The sequence below is a fragment of the Zootoca vivipara genome, chromosome 9 (assembly GCF_965207765.1).
Source record: "Zootoca vivipara chromosome 9, rZooViv2.hap1.1, whole genome shotgun sequence".
Lineage (NCBI taxonomy): Eukaryota > Metazoa > Chordata > Lepidosauria > Squamata > Lacertidae > Zootoca > Zootoca vivipara.
Window position 1 is genome coordinate 44,931,902 of NC_142592.1, and position 17,769 is coordinate 44,949,670.

The 17,769-nt window shown below is 47.4% G+C and overlaps 2 protein-coding genes across 3 annotated transcripts; one reads left to right on the plus strand and one right to left on the minus strand.

The window, feature by feature from the left end:
* Positions 1-544: 544 nt before the first annotated feature.
* Positions 545-8,120, minus strand: MPST (mercaptopyruvate sulfurtransferase). Of its 2 annotated transcripts, none has more exons than XM_035128097.3 (3): positions 7,985-8,120; positions 3,191-3,843; positions 545-1,285 (listed from the first exon to the last, which is right to left on the minus strand). In XM_035128097.3, exons 1-3 carry the CDS (start codon positions 7,999-8,001, stop codon positions 987-989), a joined length of 969 nt encoding a protein of 322 aa, XP_034983988.1. In that variant the 5' UTR covers positions 8,002-8,120; the 3' UTR covers positions 545-986. The 2 variants fall into 2 exon arrangements, with proteins under 2 accessions (XP_034983988.1, XP_034983989.1); XM_035128098.3 differs by lacking the exon at positions 7,985-8,120 and adding an exon at positions 6,570-6,705.
* A 10-nt stretch (positions 8,121-8,130) lies between these two features.
* On the plus strand, positions 8,131-17,274 carry TST (thiosulfate sulfurtransferase). Its single transcript, XM_035128099.3, has 2 exons — positions 8,131-8,951; positions 16,775-17,274. Exons 1-2 carry the CDS (start codon positions 8,354-8,356, stop codon positions 17,071-17,073), a joined length of 897 nt encoding a protein of 298 aa, XP_034983990.1. The 5' UTR covers positions 8,131-8,353; the 3' UTR covers positions 17,074-17,274.
* The last annotated feature ends 495 nt before the right edge of the window (positions 17,275-17,769 follow it).

A 17,769-nucleotide genomic window follows, 5' to 3' on the forward strand; every position in this document is an offset into this window, starting at 1 on the left:
GGCGTTGGCATGCTTACCTGTATTTATTCATCAAAAAGTGGAACTAGGAAACTGACTTTTAATGATCATCTCCAGATAGATAATAGCAAGTTACCTGAAACCTACAGGGTTTTCCCTCACCATAAGATGCTCCTGCCCTTCTATAACACCTTCCATGATCAAACCACCTTCCCACCTTGGCCACAGAAAGATTTAAGACAGGCATAGACAAACTCAGCCCTCCAGATGTTTTGGGACTACAACTCCCATGATCTCTAGCTAACAGGACCTGTGGTCAGGGATGATGGGAATTGTAGTCCCAAAACATCTGGAGGGCCGAGTTTGCCTATTCCTGATTTAAGAGCTCTGTGTAGCCAGGAAGCTTGTGTATTTCCCTGGGTGCAGCTTCATTCAATGGGTGACGATGCCCTTCTGATATTTATGCCGCTGTGGTCAAGGGCAGACCTGTGGTAACTCAAGTTGTGATCTACAACATATGGTGTCCTGAACAAAATGCTTTAGAAGCCACTACATCAGGACAAACAAACACACTGAACAATTAAAGTACCTTAAGATGCTTTTAATTTTAAAAAAAATCAGAATTCACTTTTTTTAAAAAAAGTAAAACAGATTTCAGTTCACAAGGGAGAAATGATTGGTACTGTGTAGTCAGATGAAATAATTTGCCACGGTCAAAGTGCTCGCTGGATTCCGTAAGTAACCCTTTCCTGTGGTTTGGCCAATGTGACTGGACTTCCACAACTCATTTGTGCAACCTGAAACCCTTATTTTGCCATACCATGATCAGTGCATTCTTCCACCCAGACAAGCAGCAGTGAACAAAGGACATCATTCATGCCCAAAAAAGGGACAGCGGAACCCCATATTTCCTGTTGAAATGCTTCACACATTGGCAAGAACATCTTAAGACAGGATTTTTGAAGGCCAGCCCCTTCCCTTGTACAAGGCAATGTTTCTGCCCCTTGTTGAGGTGAGAGGCCAAAAACTCACAGGCTCTTCCCCTTCCCTTGTGAGATGATGTGCTCAGGCTGTGCCCGCATGAACCACTCCACCCAAGCGCCATCATAAATGGCCACGTCAGCCTTGCCACACAGATACGCCCCCAGAGCCACGTGGCAGGCTGTGACCCCTGAACCGCAAGTGGCCACCAGGGGCTTGGAGAGATCCACTTTCTTCTCCTGAAACAAGCTGCGGATGTCCTCTGGACTCTTCTCCAAGCCAGACTCGGTCAGGAAGTCAGTGAAAGGGATGTTCACCGAGCCAGGGATGTGACCAGGTTCAATTCCTGGAGAAAGTTAAAACAAAATAAAAAGTATTTAAAAAAAAACAGTTATACCAACCACATAGGACACACACTTGCTCAAGAAGCAGATTGGTTTGAAAATGGGAAACTCTATTTACAATGCTCGTTTTCTTCTTCCTTGAAATTCAAATCGCCTTCATTTAAATCAACCCATGTGAGCAACAGTGTGTGAGCATCCTCTGCAGAACTTGGCCTATATATAAGCAGGATCTCACCTAAGACAGTGAGACATAGCTGCAAACTTGCACCTGCTTGATCACTGAGCTAGCAAGTGGAGAGGAAACGCTTTAAGCTTAAAGTGTGTTCCAGGAATCATTTTGCAACAGAGCACTTGAGAAAACAATTTTGGTTTTTTTACAGTGTCCCCAGCAAAGATCTGTGCATCGGGCGCAGTAAGGTAAATCTTTCTGCATCGAGAGTCTGCAACCCTCCAGATGTTGTTGGATTCCAACTCCCTTCAGCCCTGGTCAGCATGGCCAATGGTCAGGGATGGTGGGAATTTTAACCCAACGATATCTGGAGGGCACAAAGTTCTCCAGTACAACCCTACAGACCTCATCCATTGAATACATGTGACTTGAGGTAGGAAAAAACCCCTTGATCTCCAGAACCAAGACATTGCACTCATGCCTATCAAGCGGTTGACCAGGCCTTGAATGAAAGCACCTAGAGAGGTTCTTAGAGGTGGGGAAAGTGTCCCTTCAGATGCTGCTGGACTTAAGCTCCTTATGGCTGTGTTTCAGGATGGGGAGAAAAGTCAGGGATGCTGCACACAGCAGGTTGCCCAGTGATGGGCAAATTTCAGGGGGAGACACCTCAAAGGGGGGATCCATAGGGAATCACCCCTGGATGTCCCCCCTCTGGGATGTCATCGGGGGCCAAGGACCACACCCACAGAAAAGTGGCTGATAGGTGACAGAAGGACCCTGATTGAGAGGTAGGGAGGCACTCCCAGGTGAGAGATGGGAGGGTCCGCCATTTTCTGTGGACTGCCAGGATGGAGAGCTACTTTGACTAGAGAGAAGATTCTGAATTTGTGCAACATTTTTGTTATTTTAGATACCCTGCGGCTGATTTTCTCCTCCCCTGCTGTTGCGAGAATCTGTATTTCATGAGGAAAATGTATTCTGTTATGGATTTCATATCAATTGTATTTACATAACTGTTCCAATTTTTATATTGCACAGATACTATGTTAACACCCTGACATTTGTGTTGTCTGTTGCAAAACACCCTGTGGTGCTTTGATGAAGTGGGGTGGTGGTGGTATATAAATGTAATAAATGCTGTATATACTTGAGTATAAGCCGACCCGAATATAAGCCTCAAAAAACTGGGGAAACTTATTGACTCGAGTATAAGCTGAGGGTGGGAAATGCAGCACCTACTGGTAAATTTCAAAAATAAAAATAAATACCATCCTATGCCTTTCCCAGCTGTCGGCGGCGGGGTGGGGGGAGAAGCGGCGAGGAAGGATCCCTTCCTCGCCGCTTCTCCCTCCCCGCCGCCTTGCACGGAGCAAAAATAGGACGGGGATTCGGAGAGTCGCAGCGCAGCGCTTCTCCAAACCCCCAGTCCTGTGCCTTTCTCCGCTGCCACCCACCTCACTCAAATATAAGCCGAGGGTGGCTTTTTCAGCACATTTTTGGTGCTGAAAAAGTAGGCTTATACTCGAGTATATATGGTAACAAGAATTGTTCCAGCCAGCATTGCCAGTGGTCAGGGATGATGGGATTTGTAGTCCATCAGGAGGGCTGCACTTCCCTCATCCCTGATCTAGAGGCTTCGTATCCTGCACTGATGCCTCTCCCTTGCTTCTTTCCTTCTCAGTCGCTGAGCTAAAGGAAGCCAACTCTTCTGTCCTCAAGGTCTAAAGAGATGTGTTACCTTCCCGAGGTTCTGCCTCCGTCCCAGTGAACCTCCCAGCTGACCGAGCATCCACCACCTGGAAGCGTTGGGCCTCAATGTTCTCCTTAACATCCTCGTGGGCTTTCACTAGCAATCTGTCCAGAGAGGCATGGAATTCTGCGGGGACAGGCCGGCTCTTCCCAGAGCTGACGGGATGCCCCTCGCGCAGCCAGTTCTTCAGCCCGCCATCTAGGACGGAAACGGCGTCATGCCCAAAGGCCCGGAACATCCACCAGACGCGAGGGGCAGAGAAAGAGCCCTGGTCACTTGCGTCATAGACCACGACATGGGAGTCGCTGCCAACCCCCAGTTTGCTCACGTACTCTGCAAAAGCCGCTGGGCCGGGGAGCATGTGGTCGTACGGCGAAGTGCGGTCGCTGCACTGGTCAATGTCGAAGAAAGACGCTCCGGGGATGTGGCGCTCCTCAAACTCGCTCCGGGGGTTGCGCTTCATTTTGGGGAGGTACCAGGAGGCGTCCAGGAGCCGCACAGCCAGCCCAGCTTGAGGGGATTTGATGGCTTCTGAGACCCATTTGGCCGACACCAGAGCCCGGTAGAGAAGCTGCTGAGACATGGCGCTCAAGTCCTGTTCGGGTTCAGGAGGTATCTGGGATTCTGCTGGACTGTCCGCACTATGGCGAAAGAAGATGAAGCAACAAACATTGTCATCCCCACAAGAATAGGGAGGAGTTCACCTCCCATGGTGTGTGGGGGGGGAGCTCCACCTTATGAGCTAGTCTTGGCCCAGCAAAGTTCCAATTTGGCCCACAAAGCCATTTTCCTCCAAACCATGCCCACCTGTCCATAAGTTCTGGGTTGTGTCAGCTGATCGGTGGGTGTAAATGTGTCACTGCTTCTGGGTGCTGCTTTGCCAGCATGTTCCCAACAGGGGAAGCAGATCCCTGCAGAGGGCAGAACTGGACCCACCACTTGAGTTCAATCCTGCTGGGTGCTGCTCTGCCAGTGCATTCTCTCTGTGGTCTCTGTGGCCCTCCACGGGTCAACTGTGACAGGAGGTTGGGACTGCCCACCTATCAGTCACCTGACGTTATCATGACACCAGATGAGTGACAGGTGCACTGCCCACCCACCTATCAAAGTTGGGTCCGTGGGGTGGGTGGAGATAGAAAAACTGGCCCATTGGACCTAAAAGTTCCCCGACCTTAATGTAGACAAATAGAAAGACAAATTTAGCCTATTATGTGGTTGAGTTAGATGCAGTGTGTTCTTGATCCAACAAACTCGCCAACTTGTAGAAAGCAACAAAAATGGCAAGGGGGTGAATGAGTTTGTGTGAACACTGTCTTGTGTGTTTACCAGAATCAGAGAGCTATTGTTTCTTTCGTAGATTAAATATGGTTAGAAGCTTATGCTAAATTGGACACCTGAAAGGACTCTCTCTCTCGAATCATGGGAACATTTCCCTGGTTAGTTGCAGGAAGCAAATAAAGATTTAGAAGGACCACTACAGCAGTCTTCAGTTATCTGCTCGGTCTAAAATGTTGTCTCAAAGAATTAGGTGAACTGCTGTCTGCAAGATATGCTGGGAGAGGGAAGTCAATAAGAATTAAGTTCAAGGAGAAAGGGAAATTTAGGTTGGCTAGTAAGGGACAGCAGAACACCTTCTTTGATAATACAGTAAAAGAGCACGCAGCCCAGGAAAAACATATCCATTTTCTCCTCCGGAAGTTTTTTTATACAGGAGACAGAAAGACTATTTGTGAGAGGTGAAGGAGTATGTGTGCTGTAAACATTGTCACTTGTGGTTCACAGCAGTAGACACTCATTGACCTACTTCCTATTTGTTCACTAAATTTTTAGGAACCATGAATAGTCTCACACTCAGTATTGCTATCAGAGAGCAGACCATGTTGAGTTGCACAAATCCACCTCAACACAGCAAGCTGTAAGCTTTAAGCAGAACACACGCACACCCTTCCTGATGCTAAAAAAAAAAAAATCTCCATACAGTCTTCCCCATTAAAAGCCAATTTCCTGACTTAGGACAGCCAGGTTTTCCCACGGCACATCTTCCTAATAACCAATGCATAACCTGAGACACAGCTCAGAAGGGTTTAGTCCTTGAACCAACTTCAAATAACAGGACTCACATCTGGCACATGCGAATCGATTTTATTTTTTTAAAAAAGTGATTGGAGTGCCTTCCATCATTGCAGAAAAGCCACATTTGGTCCCAGTATAAATTAATATACTTTTTTTTAAAGGCACTATTGATTTAAAGGTGGTTGTGTTAAGCTGCTGTGCAGTTTTTTGAGCGGCATCAAACACATAGGTGGAAAGAAGAAGTGGAATTCTTTTTTCATTAAATATATAAATAAATATAAGTTAAACCTTATCTTGTGGGCAAGAGAAGTTGAGAATATCTCTTCTATAGTCTGCTGCGAACACCTGCAATTTTTAGAAATTCTTATGTATGTGATTATATATACCGGGTATATATATATATATATATACTGTGTGTGTGTGTGTGTGTGTGTGTGTGTGTGTGTGTGTGTATGTATGTACCCTGTTTCTCCTATTTTAAGACATAGTCATAAAATAAGCCATAGCATAAGCATTCAAGGAATATAAGCCATACCCCGAAAATAAGACATAGTGATAGGCACAGCAGCAATGCCTGCCATGGCAGGAGGAGGAGGGAAAAAAAGACATCCCCTTAATATAAGCCATAGTGTTTTTTTTTTTAGGAAAAAAAAATATAAGACGGTGTCTTATTTTCAGAGAAACACGATGGGGAGACAGGAGATTTTGATCCCTGTGGTGTAAAACTAGCTGGAAGATCCCGGGCCAATGTACAGCTGGTGGAAAGAGCTGCACAATTGTGATGGTGATCTCAGTTGGGATACCTTAGTAGGTAGCATAGAAGCCAATTCCTAGGGTTGATGGGCATTGCCATTCAAACAGTGTGCATGTGCCGTGCCATGTGATCAATGATGTGGGGCGGGGCTTCCCTGGTGCGTGTCCCCACCCCCACCCCAATATTTTATTCAAGTTGACACCGCTGGTAAGTAGAGAGCATGAGACTCTTAAACTCAAGGTTGTGGGTTCGAGTCCCACGTTGGGAAAATGAGTAATGCATCGCAAGGGGTTGGACTAGATGACCGCGGTGGTGCCTTTCCAACTCCACAAATCTACGATCTCCTCGGACGCTCCGCCAGGCGAGCGCCCGCGTTCCCGTCTCTTCCTGAGCAGGCGAAAGGCTTGCAGGATCCGACGGCCTCTCCCGAGCACATGGGGCGGGACTCCCCTCTCTGCAAAAGCCTTTACGGCTTCACGCCCCATTCAGCCAGGCACCCCCGACAGGATCCGCCTCCCCCCCCCCCCCCGACCAAGGTACCTCTTCGTCCTTCCGACAAATCCCGCCGAGGACGATCGCGCTCGCTCCGAGGGCCCCGCACCGCTACCGCCCGCCGGGGCTGCCTCCTTCCCCGTCCATTAGGCCGTTACGTGCATTTTGGGTGGAGACAAGGGCCACATCCCACTTTGCCAACCAGTGGCAGAAAAGAGTTTGCCGGGGCAAACCAAGTCGGGGCAGGGAAGGAGGGGAAACCGGCGCGACGTCTCCGGCCCGGATGAGCAGACCGGGTCCCCTTCGGGACCGAACCGCGGAGGTGGCCTCGCTTTCCTTCCCTGGAAAAGGGAGAAGGGAGACTGGGCGAAGCGCGAAACCCTCGGGAGCCTCTTTCGGCTCGGGAGCAGGAGCCGCGCTCCCCCCGCCGCCTCCCTGCAGCAACAGGCCGCTGAACCTAAAAGAAAGAGGCGTATATATATATACTGTATATATATTGGGGGTGCCCCAAGTTTCTTAAAGCGCGGCCAAGGGGGGTAAGTAGCCTGCAGGGGGTGTTCCCAGCTGTACATTGGCCCGGGATCTTCCAGCTAGTTTTACACCACAGGGATCAAAATCTCCCGTCTCCCCATCGAACCCCTTTTCCTTAAAGCAGACAAAGCGGCGTTTGTGGAAATTGCAGCTGATCCACTAACGGGGAGTAATCCCTGCTATCTCGCTCTCATTGGCAGGGACAGGAGGAAGGAGGAACTCCTGGAAGGCGGAGGGATGGGCGGTGCCAAGGAACAAAGATACAGTAGTCCATTACTGTACTGTAGTCACTTCTGCTTGTTAAAGGTCCTGGGCATGTGAATTTAGTTCAGAGGCTTTCTATGTGCACTTGGGCGAGTTTTGAAGCGTTACTGTGTGCTGCTGTAAACAACACCTTGTTCTTAAAAGGAATCGGGGTTCTCACAGCCTCTGAACTCCATGGAACCCGGGTGTCTTATATATGCTTTCTTGGAAGTAAAGTCCCCCCCTCGTTTCTCTAGTAAGTGTGCTTTAGGGCTGCAGCGTTCTTATTTCAGACCTCCCGATAGTTCCTCTGGAGCAGAGCCAAGACACTCAACAGCGTCTGCTACTTTTAACTTTTTGCTCTGCCTCTCACTTCTGGGTTAATTCTCAAATTCGTTGGGAACAACTATATACGCACCAAAAGGCCTGTCATGCATAGGCAGCAAAAGTTTCCAATGCAAAAGCATTCATTCTGTGCCCCTGTAACGGATCTGGTTAGAGTTCTGAACAGCTGGAGGGTGTTTCAGATCGATAGCCTGAGTTCTCTCTCAACTTTTCCTCTTTGCCCTTTGGGACCCCACATTCTCAGCCTTCTTGGGAAGCTTACTAGTAAGTTTCCCCTTTCAGGCTAGCCCTTTGCCCCACTGCCGGTTCAGCCAATCACACCACACTCTTGTACCCTCACTTACTGTAGAACTTCAGACATATTTTTTTTCTTGTTACAGCACGTCCCGTAACAGCTGGTGTAGAAAGGAACTGGGAGAGGTTTTTTGTTCTCTGCTAGGACTTGATCCAGGTACTTGAAACAGACTAAATGTTTACGGAGAAAAGGACTTTTGGGACTGGCAGCTGTTGGGGGGGGAGGGCCTGTGTTCACTCAAAGGACGGGTCTGCATACAAATGGACATAGTTCATCCTGGTTTCTCCGCCCCTGGCTCCTTTATTGGTGGGGAACCAGACACCAGAGCTTGTGAGTTTGAGACCCTCCCCTTTCTCCTGCATATTCCCTTCTGCTTGCCGAGGTCTGCCTCCATCCAGCCAAAAGCACCTTAGCTGACATGGTGCAACAAGTGCTGTATAGAGCTCTGGTCTCCACCAAATGGCTAGCAGAAGCTGTGCGGGCCAATAAGATTGGGCCTGAGCTGCGGGTTCTGGATGCCTCCTGGTATGAACCCGGTGGCAAGAGAGATGCCCAGAAAGAATTCAGAGAGCGGCACATCCCCGGAGCCTCCTTTTTCGACATCGAGGAATGCAAAGACAAGTCATCCCCTTACGAGGTCATGCTTCCCAGCGAGAAGCACTTTGCGGACTACGTCGGCCGCCTGGGCATCAGCAACCAGACCCACGTCGTCGTGTACGATGGAGACGACCTGGGCACTTTCTACGCACCGCGGGCCTGGTGGATGTTCCGTGTCTTTGGGCACCGAACTGTCTCCGTGCTGAATGGGGGGTTCAAGAACTGGGTGAAAGAAGGGCACCCCGTGACATCAGAGAGCACCAGACCGGAGCCGGCTGTTTTTAAAGCCAGCCTTAACAGATCGCTCCTGAAGACCTATGAGGATATGTTGGAGAACCTGGAATCCAAGCGGTTCCAAGTGGTGGATTCCAGATCTGAAGGGAGATACCGGGGAACAGAACCTGAGCCAGGGACACAAGGTAGGAACAGTATCTGGAACCACCTTCAGCTGCAAAGGAGTGTTTTCTGGCATTCATTCTGATATGACCCTCTCTCCACACTCATTTCCCATTAATGTAGATCCATTCCTTTAGTCCCCTTTGCACACTTGGGCTACAATCCTGCGCATGCATGCATAAAAGCTAAGCGGGATATTTATGAGTAAACCTGCACAGGACCGCAGTGGGTGTCTAATAGGGAGTCCACATTGGCAGAACTATATATCCTCCAAAGTCTGGACACAATTAGATTTAGGATTCCCCACCAACAATCTATCAGAAGAGTGGAATGATTGGAAAATAGCCCGTTGGCAGATCTTTAGTTCTAATTCCCTCTCCTCCCCCTATATATGGCAAAAGCAGTTAGTTATATTGACTATGGGTAGCCAGAAAAACAGCAGATGAACTTATCTTTTGTGCTCTGGGTCTATTTCCAACAATCTCTATTGGTAACAGCTATATTCTTGACATTTATGTTTGCCACCGACAGTTTCCAATAATTTTGCGAGTATAGAATGGGGAGGAGGAGCATGAACGTAATAAGAAGCATGTTAAGTTAAGACAGGTTCTCCGGTAACTTGATGATTCTGCAGCTCTTCCTTATATATTTCAGAGAACTGGCTTGACTAGTATTTGCCTCTTCATTGTCCAGAAACCAGCCTGTCCAAACAAAAAGTCTGAAATGACTGCCTCACATTCTTGTATACTCTTGCCCCTTCCTGGCAATGCATGGGAGATTGCTGAGCTGTTACTTTTGATCAGCCTGGACAAAGGGCAAAAGCCAAAAGGGTAGAAGTGGCAGAAAGTTGTGTGCATCTGTGCATATGTCGGAATGGCAGCCTCATGGTACAGAATCCTGAGATAAGCACCAAGTTAACCATTTATTCCCCAGTCAGTCCAGCATTTTATCCCCAGCAGAAAAATTGTAGGACTGATCTCTCAGCTCTTAACACGTTTTCCTACGAAGGAAACACTTCCCTGTAGGAAAAAATATATATCAAAAGCACCAACAAAAAAGATAAGAGTATTTAAATTGAAGGTTGGTGATGTAGATAAGAGAATTTGCATGCATTCCTGTAATCTACTTGGTGATGGCAAGTTTCTTTAGATTCCCCCCCCCCTTTATTTATGCACTGTGTAATATCTTTCATTTGTACTGCTTATCAAGACTGGCACCGCTCAGATCCACCCACCATTTTGAATCCTCTACAATGCCCCAGGACATTTCCATTTAAAAATGTGGGCATGCAGCACACAGCAGCCCATCCTTAAGTAAAACCAAGATGGGGGAATGACTTGGGGAGGGGGGGGGGCTGAGTGAGAGGATCAGCACTGGTGGGCCCTCCTAGATTTTGGGGCCTTGGTGGCTGTCCAGGGATTTCAGGTGGTGACCCTAGCCCTGGTTTGTTTTGTTGAGTGATAAACCAAGTCCTTCTGCCCAGCCTGTGATTACACACAATCTACCTAGTTCACAAGGCTTATATTAGTTTCATGCTAGTTTAGTAATGGTTTTTCTCATATAATCTTCAGCATTGTGGTTGGCTTTGAATACAGATGAATATGCATGTGGCGATTTAGCTGTACATACATGTGGTTTGTGCTCCTTCTGGGGCAGTTTGCCAAAGCTTTGGTCCCTACCCTGCGGTCAGCAATCACCTGTGGCTCCTAGAAGCTGTCAGCATGTGACAGCGGCCACACCCTGGGAAATGGCTTCCAGTGGCCGGCTAAGCCAAGTGAGACTAGCCAATGGATCTCAATCCCTCGGTGAGTTCGGGACTTCCCCTGCATGCGAAGACAAGCTCCAGCAGATTGAACGGACAAGACCATAGTGGGTCCAAGGGTCAAGTAGGCGGTTTTTGCACGTGCTGTAGAGGGAAGTGAGGGGCAGATGGGCCTCATCAACCTGGGGAAGGTAGCTTCTCGAGGAGAAGAAAAACTCTCATCTTGGACCTCTGCTGCCTTGTGGGACATCTGCAGGAGAAAAAAAGGCTAAGGAGCAAACCCATCTCAAATCCAGAGTGGAGTCCCCTAAGATGGTTGGATGGAGTCTTGTACACCTCCTTCTGGCAACTCCCGCAGCCAAGTTGGTGCAAAATGGTATTGTATTGCTCTGCTTTCCTTTGGACCACATCAATGAGGCCAAGAGGGGCATCTTGTTATCTGGGCAGCTCAGGACCTCCATATACACTGTCCAGGCTTGTGCCCCAGGGAAGTCACTTTGGTGCTGCAAATGCAGCAGTTTGACTTCATCCCCAGAGGCACACTCCATTGTCTTCTGAGGCAGATGGATGCCAGCAACACGTGGTAAAATACACATAGGCATGGATGTGTGACAAGCTGCATGTGGGGTGGGAGGTTCATGCAATGTTTCGTCATTGGGAGGCAACCTGCTTCAGAGAGCCTTACATACATGTTGTTGTTTAGTTGTTTAGTCGTGTCCAACTCTTCGTGACCCCATGGACCAGAGCATGCCAGGCACTCCTGTCTTGCACTGCCTCCCGCAGTTTGGTCAAACTCATGTTCGTGGCATCGAGTCCAACCATCTCGTCCTCTGTCGTCCCCTTCTCCTTGTGCCCTCCATCTCTCCCAGCATCAGGGTCTTTTCCAGGGAGTCTTATCTTCTCATGAGGTGGCCAAAGTATTGGAGCCTCAGCTTCACGATCTGTCCTTCCAGTGAGCACTCAGGGCTGATTTCCTTCAGAATGGATAGGTTTGATCTTCTTGCAGTCCATGGGACTCTCAAGAGTCTCCTCCAGCATCATAATTCAAAAGTATCAATTCTTCGGCAATCATCCTTCTTTATGGTCCAGCTCTCACTTCCATACATCACTACTGGGAAAACCATAGCTTTAACTATATGGACCTTTGTCGGCAAGGTGATATCTCTGCTTTTTAAGATGCTGTCTAGGTTTGTCATTGCTTTTCTCCCTAGAAGCAGGCGTCTTTTAATTTCGTGACTGCTGTCACCATCTGCAGTGATCATGGAACCCAAGAAAATAAAATCTCTCACTGCCTCCATTTCTTCCCCTTCTATTTGCCAGGAGGTGATGGGACCAGTGGCCATGATCTTGGGTTTTTTGATGTTGAGCTTCAGACCATATTTTGCGCTCTCTTCTTTCACCTTCATTTAAAGGTTCTTTAATTCCTCCTCACTTTCTGCCATCAAGGTTGTGTCATCAGCATATCTGAGGTTGTTGATATTTCTTCCGGCAATCTTAATTCCGGCTTGGGATTCATCCAGTCCAGCCTTTCGCATGGTTAATTCTGCATATAAGTTAAATAAGCAGGGAGACAATATACAACCTTGTCGTACTCCTTTCCCAATTTTGAACCAATCAGTTGTCCCATATCCAGTTCTAACTGTAGCTTCTTGTCCCACATAGAGATTTCTCAGGAGACAGATGATATGATCAGGCACTCCCATTTCTTTAAGAACTTGGTCGACACAGTGAAATGCTTTTGCATAGTCAATGAAGCAGAAGTCATCACATGACTATGTTCACAAGCTATTATCTTTCTTGGAACAGATTAAGGGTCAGTTTGCAAGTTTTTCCCTGCCAGCTCATTATCTGCTTGCTATAGCCCTTTTATATCCTGTACTAACTGCAGCTGCATGACCTGAAAAATGCAACATTTTGGATAGGGGTAGCCTCTGTGGGAGACGAGTGCAGATTTTTTTTGGCTTTCTGAGTCCCGGTCCTTCACTGTAGGAAGTTCTTATCCCACACATGCTTCTTGCAGCTTGTATGAAGGACATTTAGTAAAGATAGGAGCCCCAGATTCTTTCTGCATACTCTTCACTTACACCAGGTCAAATGGGAGCAACCTTCCAGAGGCCACATATTGGTGGTGGGCCAGAGACAAGGTGTGCAGGGTGATGGATGTAACTCTTCCGTTTGTACAGTAAGCTGCATTTTGGCCACCTGACACCTTTCAGCCAAGCAAAAGCACTTGAGAAGGGGGCATGGCCAGTGGAGAGTCCCAGGGACCTAACTTTTATGTGATATTACTGAGAAGGCAAACATTGAGGATCTGTTTACTATTATATTCTGCAGCTTTTCTGGTTTTATTCAAAGCTTGGGCAGATGGAGTAGCAGGAAGCTATTGGATGTGCTATAATATCAAAACATACCGGTAGTAGACATAAGGAAAGGATGGGGTTGTTTTTTTTATTAAAAACTCAGTTCATTTATTATTATTTTTAGCTCTTTAATGTTGAGATGATGTCCAGGGGAAGCCATGAGTTCCAGAGCCAATTCCTGCAGAGCACAGAGGAGACAAATCAAGAATCAAATGAGACGAAAAATGTCCATCTGGAATTGTGGAGAGAGACCAACCGTGGCACGTTTCCAAAAGAATTGCTGCAGGTTCAGCGTTCCAGTCGCTCCTCTTTGTGTACAGTGTATGTGCACGAGCTGCGTGTGTGTGCGCGCACATGGACAGAAATGCAGTGGTGCCATCAAGGGCAGGTGGGTGGGGAGGGCAGAAATCCAGGGACCAGCGCGGCAGGAGGGCCCCCAAATACAGTAGATTCTGGCCTACCACATTTTGAAGCAACACATATTGCAATCTAAAGCAAGCTTCCTCAACCTCGGCCCTTCAGGTGTTTTGAGACTACAATTCCCATCATCCCTGACCACTGGTCCTGGTAGCTAGGGATCATGGGAGTTGTAGGCCAAAGACATCTGGAAGGTTGAAGAAGCTTGAGCTAAAGAGTAGGATCCCCACAAGACCATTACATACAATCAGAGTCAAAAGTGGGGCCCCTGTAAGACCATGATATCTAGGGTCTAAAATTACTAAACTACCCTGTTTCCCCTATTTTTAGACATACAGTGGTACCTCGGTTTATGAACACAATTGGTTCCGGAAGTCTGTTCATAAACTGAAGCGTTCATAAACTGAAGTGAACTTTCCCATTGAAAGTAATGGAAAGTGGATTAATCCGTTCCAGATGGGTCCGCGGCGTTCGTAAACCAAAAATTCGTAAACAGAGGTGTTCATAAACCGAGGTTCCACTGTAGTCATAAAATAAGCCATAGCAGGATTTTTAAGCATTCAAGGAATATAAGCCATACCCCGAAAATAAGACATAGTGATAGGTGCAGCAGCAATGCCAGCCGTGGCAGGAGGAGGAGGAGGGAAAAAAATAAGACATCCCCTGAAAATAAGCCATAGTGTGTTTTTTTGAGGAAAAATAAACATAAGACGGTGTCTTATTTTCGGAGAAACATGGCACTCCACTTTGTGTGTGTGTGTTTTGCTGGGTGGAGGGGAACCAAGCATGCCATAGTTTATTGCAGCTTCACATTATGGTGCTACCTAAGTGCAAGCGGATGCTAAAATGCTGTCCCATCGTAAGACACTTGAGTCATGACCAACACTGACATCATAAAGCCTTGACCCACGAGATTTAAACTTTCTCAGAAGGTGGGGGGGGGAGAGATTTGGATGAACAGCTGTGGCAAGGAAGCCTGGACTGGATTGGGTGAATGTTTTGATTACTTGGTTAAATGTTCTGAGCTGACCTGCCAAACACAGTTCACCCCAAGCTGTGTATTTTGGGTGACTTGTCTCATGGCTCTGGCAGACCCAGACAGGCAGCAAAGCCAATAAGCTTTATCAATGGTGGTTGACATCCTTGGCTGGTGCGTTTTTCTTCATTTGGTGGGACATGATACATGATTTCCAAATGTGTCCTCTACCTGCAGCAACTTTCAATATGCTACAGAGGAATCCCTCCTTTTCAATACAAGTCAATCAAGGGAATTTGCTTTCTCTACCAACCACCATCCTCACATGTGCTCAGTATATGCATGTTATTTAAGGCAAATTTGAGAAATATAATTCTACCCAAACAGTGAGATTGTGGCTTATCACCTCAATGGAAGCACCTGTAAATGGCATGTGAGCTAGCTGGTAATTAGGTTGCCCAGGATACAGGGCCGGCCCTAAGGCAAGGCTGTGTGGCGCAATGCGCCAGGGCGCCCGGCCACCAGGGGGCGCCACGCTGCACCTGCCAGACAGCCGCGCTGCGCCGAGGCAACAGCAGCAACAGCAGCAGCCGCCTCTTGTGCCGGCGAGGTGCCTGAGGGAGGGAAGGGTGAGCTCCCGTCGGCACCACAGCAGCAGCACCGGAATAAAAAGCGGCGTCGGCGGCGTCTCCCTCCCTCCCCTCTCGCTAACTCTTCTCCCACCACCTCAGCGTGAGCATGCGAGGAGCAGCCCCTCGCGGCAGCCCAGGAGTAGGAGAGGGTGGCAGCAGCAGCAGCAGCTCCTTGAGGCACCTCGGGCTGAGAGGAGTCCTCCCGCCTCGCCACTGGGCTGTCGGCACACAGCCTGCTCAACAGTGTCTTCTCCTGCTCGTCCTCGCCACCGCTCGGTGCCTTGCCCTCCTTCCCGCCAAAGAACCTCTCCAAGCTGCTGCTGCCGCCTCCGCCTCCTCCTCCCCATCCCAACTGCCATCTTCCAGCCCCCGCAGCGGTGGCGGCTTCTGTCTTCGTTTCCCTCCCTCCCCAACGGCGCCCTCTGCCCCAGGCTAAATTTTGGGAAGGGAGGGGGCACCGGAGGGACCTTTGCACCACGGCACTGGATGTGGTTAAGACGGGCCTGCCAGGATATGTCAAATAAATTATCCATCATACGTACGAAAATACACAAAATGAGCAGGCCGCCTAGTGGTTTATTCAGATTTTTCACATGAACCCATCCTAAATCTGTGGCAATTGGGCAGTCATCCCAGCCAGAGTTTAGCGAAGCTTAGCCTACAAACATTTAAGTTACTGGATATTTCACACAACAATTAAGACATTGCATTTGATCATGTGCAGAGTGCCTGTTCCTTACCATCAGGTTATCAAAACCAGCCACGACACTTCTGGAATTTGTGAGACAGTGAGCACTTCCAGTACAGGTGGAGTGTTGCAAACCCAAACTCTAAACTCTGAATATCCTTTCTTTTAAATTATTTCCATGCTATCAAAATTTGCATACCAGTGGTTTCCATTCTAAATATAAATATGAGAAAAACACTTTTACCATACTCAAAATGTATAGTATTATCAATTTGTCCTGTCCATGATATTATTATTATTATTATTATTATTACTATTTATTGAATTTCATAGTCCCTTTATTTTGCCCAGGGCAACCTAAAGCAACCCAAAGTAGCTTATGTTGATTCAAGTAGTGATTAAAGAAAAGTACAATTTTGCAATGTTGCTTGAGAATTGCATTGCAAAATTCAGAGAAGTGCAAAACCAAAGGGTAACAACATTCCAATTCACATATTAGTCTGGGAAGTGCAGATCAGGCTGGTTCACTTAGAAATGCAGACCAAACAAAATAATTGAAGGTTCTTTCTTGATCTCCCAGTTCAGTTTTACTGAGTCAGTGCTGTTTGTGAATATTTATGGCTAAATACATTTACCTTGATCATCACTTAATGCACGTTTTGTAGATGTGTCCCAGATTATAACTGTTTTGTATCAGAAGTAGTTTATACCCACCCAGATGGGCGGGGTATAAATAATAAATTGTTGTTGTTGTTTGATCTTTAAACTTTATTTTACATAAACTTTATTTTACATAATTGCAGGTGGCTTCCTTCCTTCCTTCCTTCCTTCCTTCCTTCCTTCCTTCCTTCCTTCCTTCCTTCCTTCCTTCCTTCTGTAATAGCCTTTTCAAACCCTTTCTCTAACCTTTTCTTGAGATACTTTGCCTCCATCAACTTTAAGATGTACGCATTGGTTTATTTTGCCACCATATCTAAATGGAGGCTCTTTTCTCTCTCCCTTCTATTCTAGGGCTTGAACCAGGCCACATCCCCCACACTCTGAACATGCCTTTTTTCAATTTCTTGACGGAAGAAGGGTTTGAGAAGAGCACGGAAGAGATCCGGAGCATGTTCCAGGAGAAGAAAGTGGATCTCTCAAAGCCACTGATTGCCACATGCCGCAAGGGGGTCACGGCCTGCCACATTGCCCTGGCGGCATACCTCTGTGGCACACCAGATGTGGCCATCTATGATGGATCTTGGTCAGAGTGGTTTCGGCGTGCCCCGCCGGAGCTTAAAATTTCAGAGTGGAAACGCCATAAGGCATAAGCAAAGCAATATCAGTCTGCTGCGGTGATTCATGCACCGAGGTTTGGGTTCTTAATTATTCCTGACAAAGATCAAGGGCTGGGGAAATGCGAAGTCCGTAGTTTTTATAATTTTTTTAGTTTTCTAATTGAACACTATGGTTTTTTTCCCTGTTTCTCTTTTTGTAATTGGTAATGGAATAAAACTCTCGGGTCAAGTGGCCTTTTTGTTATTTCTCAGCAGTGTGCGATTAAGGAGCCAAGCTTACTTCAATAAGCCACACCGAAGTGAAGGAAATTCTAAACATTAGAACCACTCACCAATAAAGACAGTTAAGAAAGGCTAACAAAGTGAAGACACCTTTGGGGAATTCGAGTGCAGAATATAGGAATACAAAGCTAGCTTGCCTCACCCTAATACCCACCATTAAGGGTCACAGACCCCCACCAGCAAGCTTCACCCAGGCACACTTGGCTGTTGCAGTTCACTATCCTTCATCTGAATGGGGGCAGTTAGACCCAGGTCAAAGACCAGTTTTTATACTATAAGAAGGGTAGGTTTTGCACAGAAGCGGTGATTTTGCTTCAGCCAATTAGGGCCTAGGTACATATTTTGCCAGCACTAGAGAGTGTACGTGCTGGAAGACAATGCAGCTGCTCAGTGGCTTTCTACACAGACCTTGATGCAATCTTGCATCAGACATACAAATGGCAAGAT

Excerpts from the sequence above, each read along its gene's own strand:
- MPST (XM_035128097.3), bottom strand. Across the intron at positions 1,286-3,190 it reads GGAGGCAGAACCTCGGGAAG|GAATTGAACCTGGTCACATC; the intron begins GTAACACATCTC and ends AACTTTCTCCAG.
- TST (XM_035128099.3), top strand. The coding sequence starts at position 8,354 with ATGGTGCAACAAGTGCTGTATAGAGCTCTGGTCTCCACCAAATGGCTA. Across the intron at positions 8,952-16,774 it reads ACCTGAGCCAGGGACACAAG|GGCTTGAACCAGGCCACATC; the intron begins GTAGGAACAGTA and ends CTTCTATTCTAG.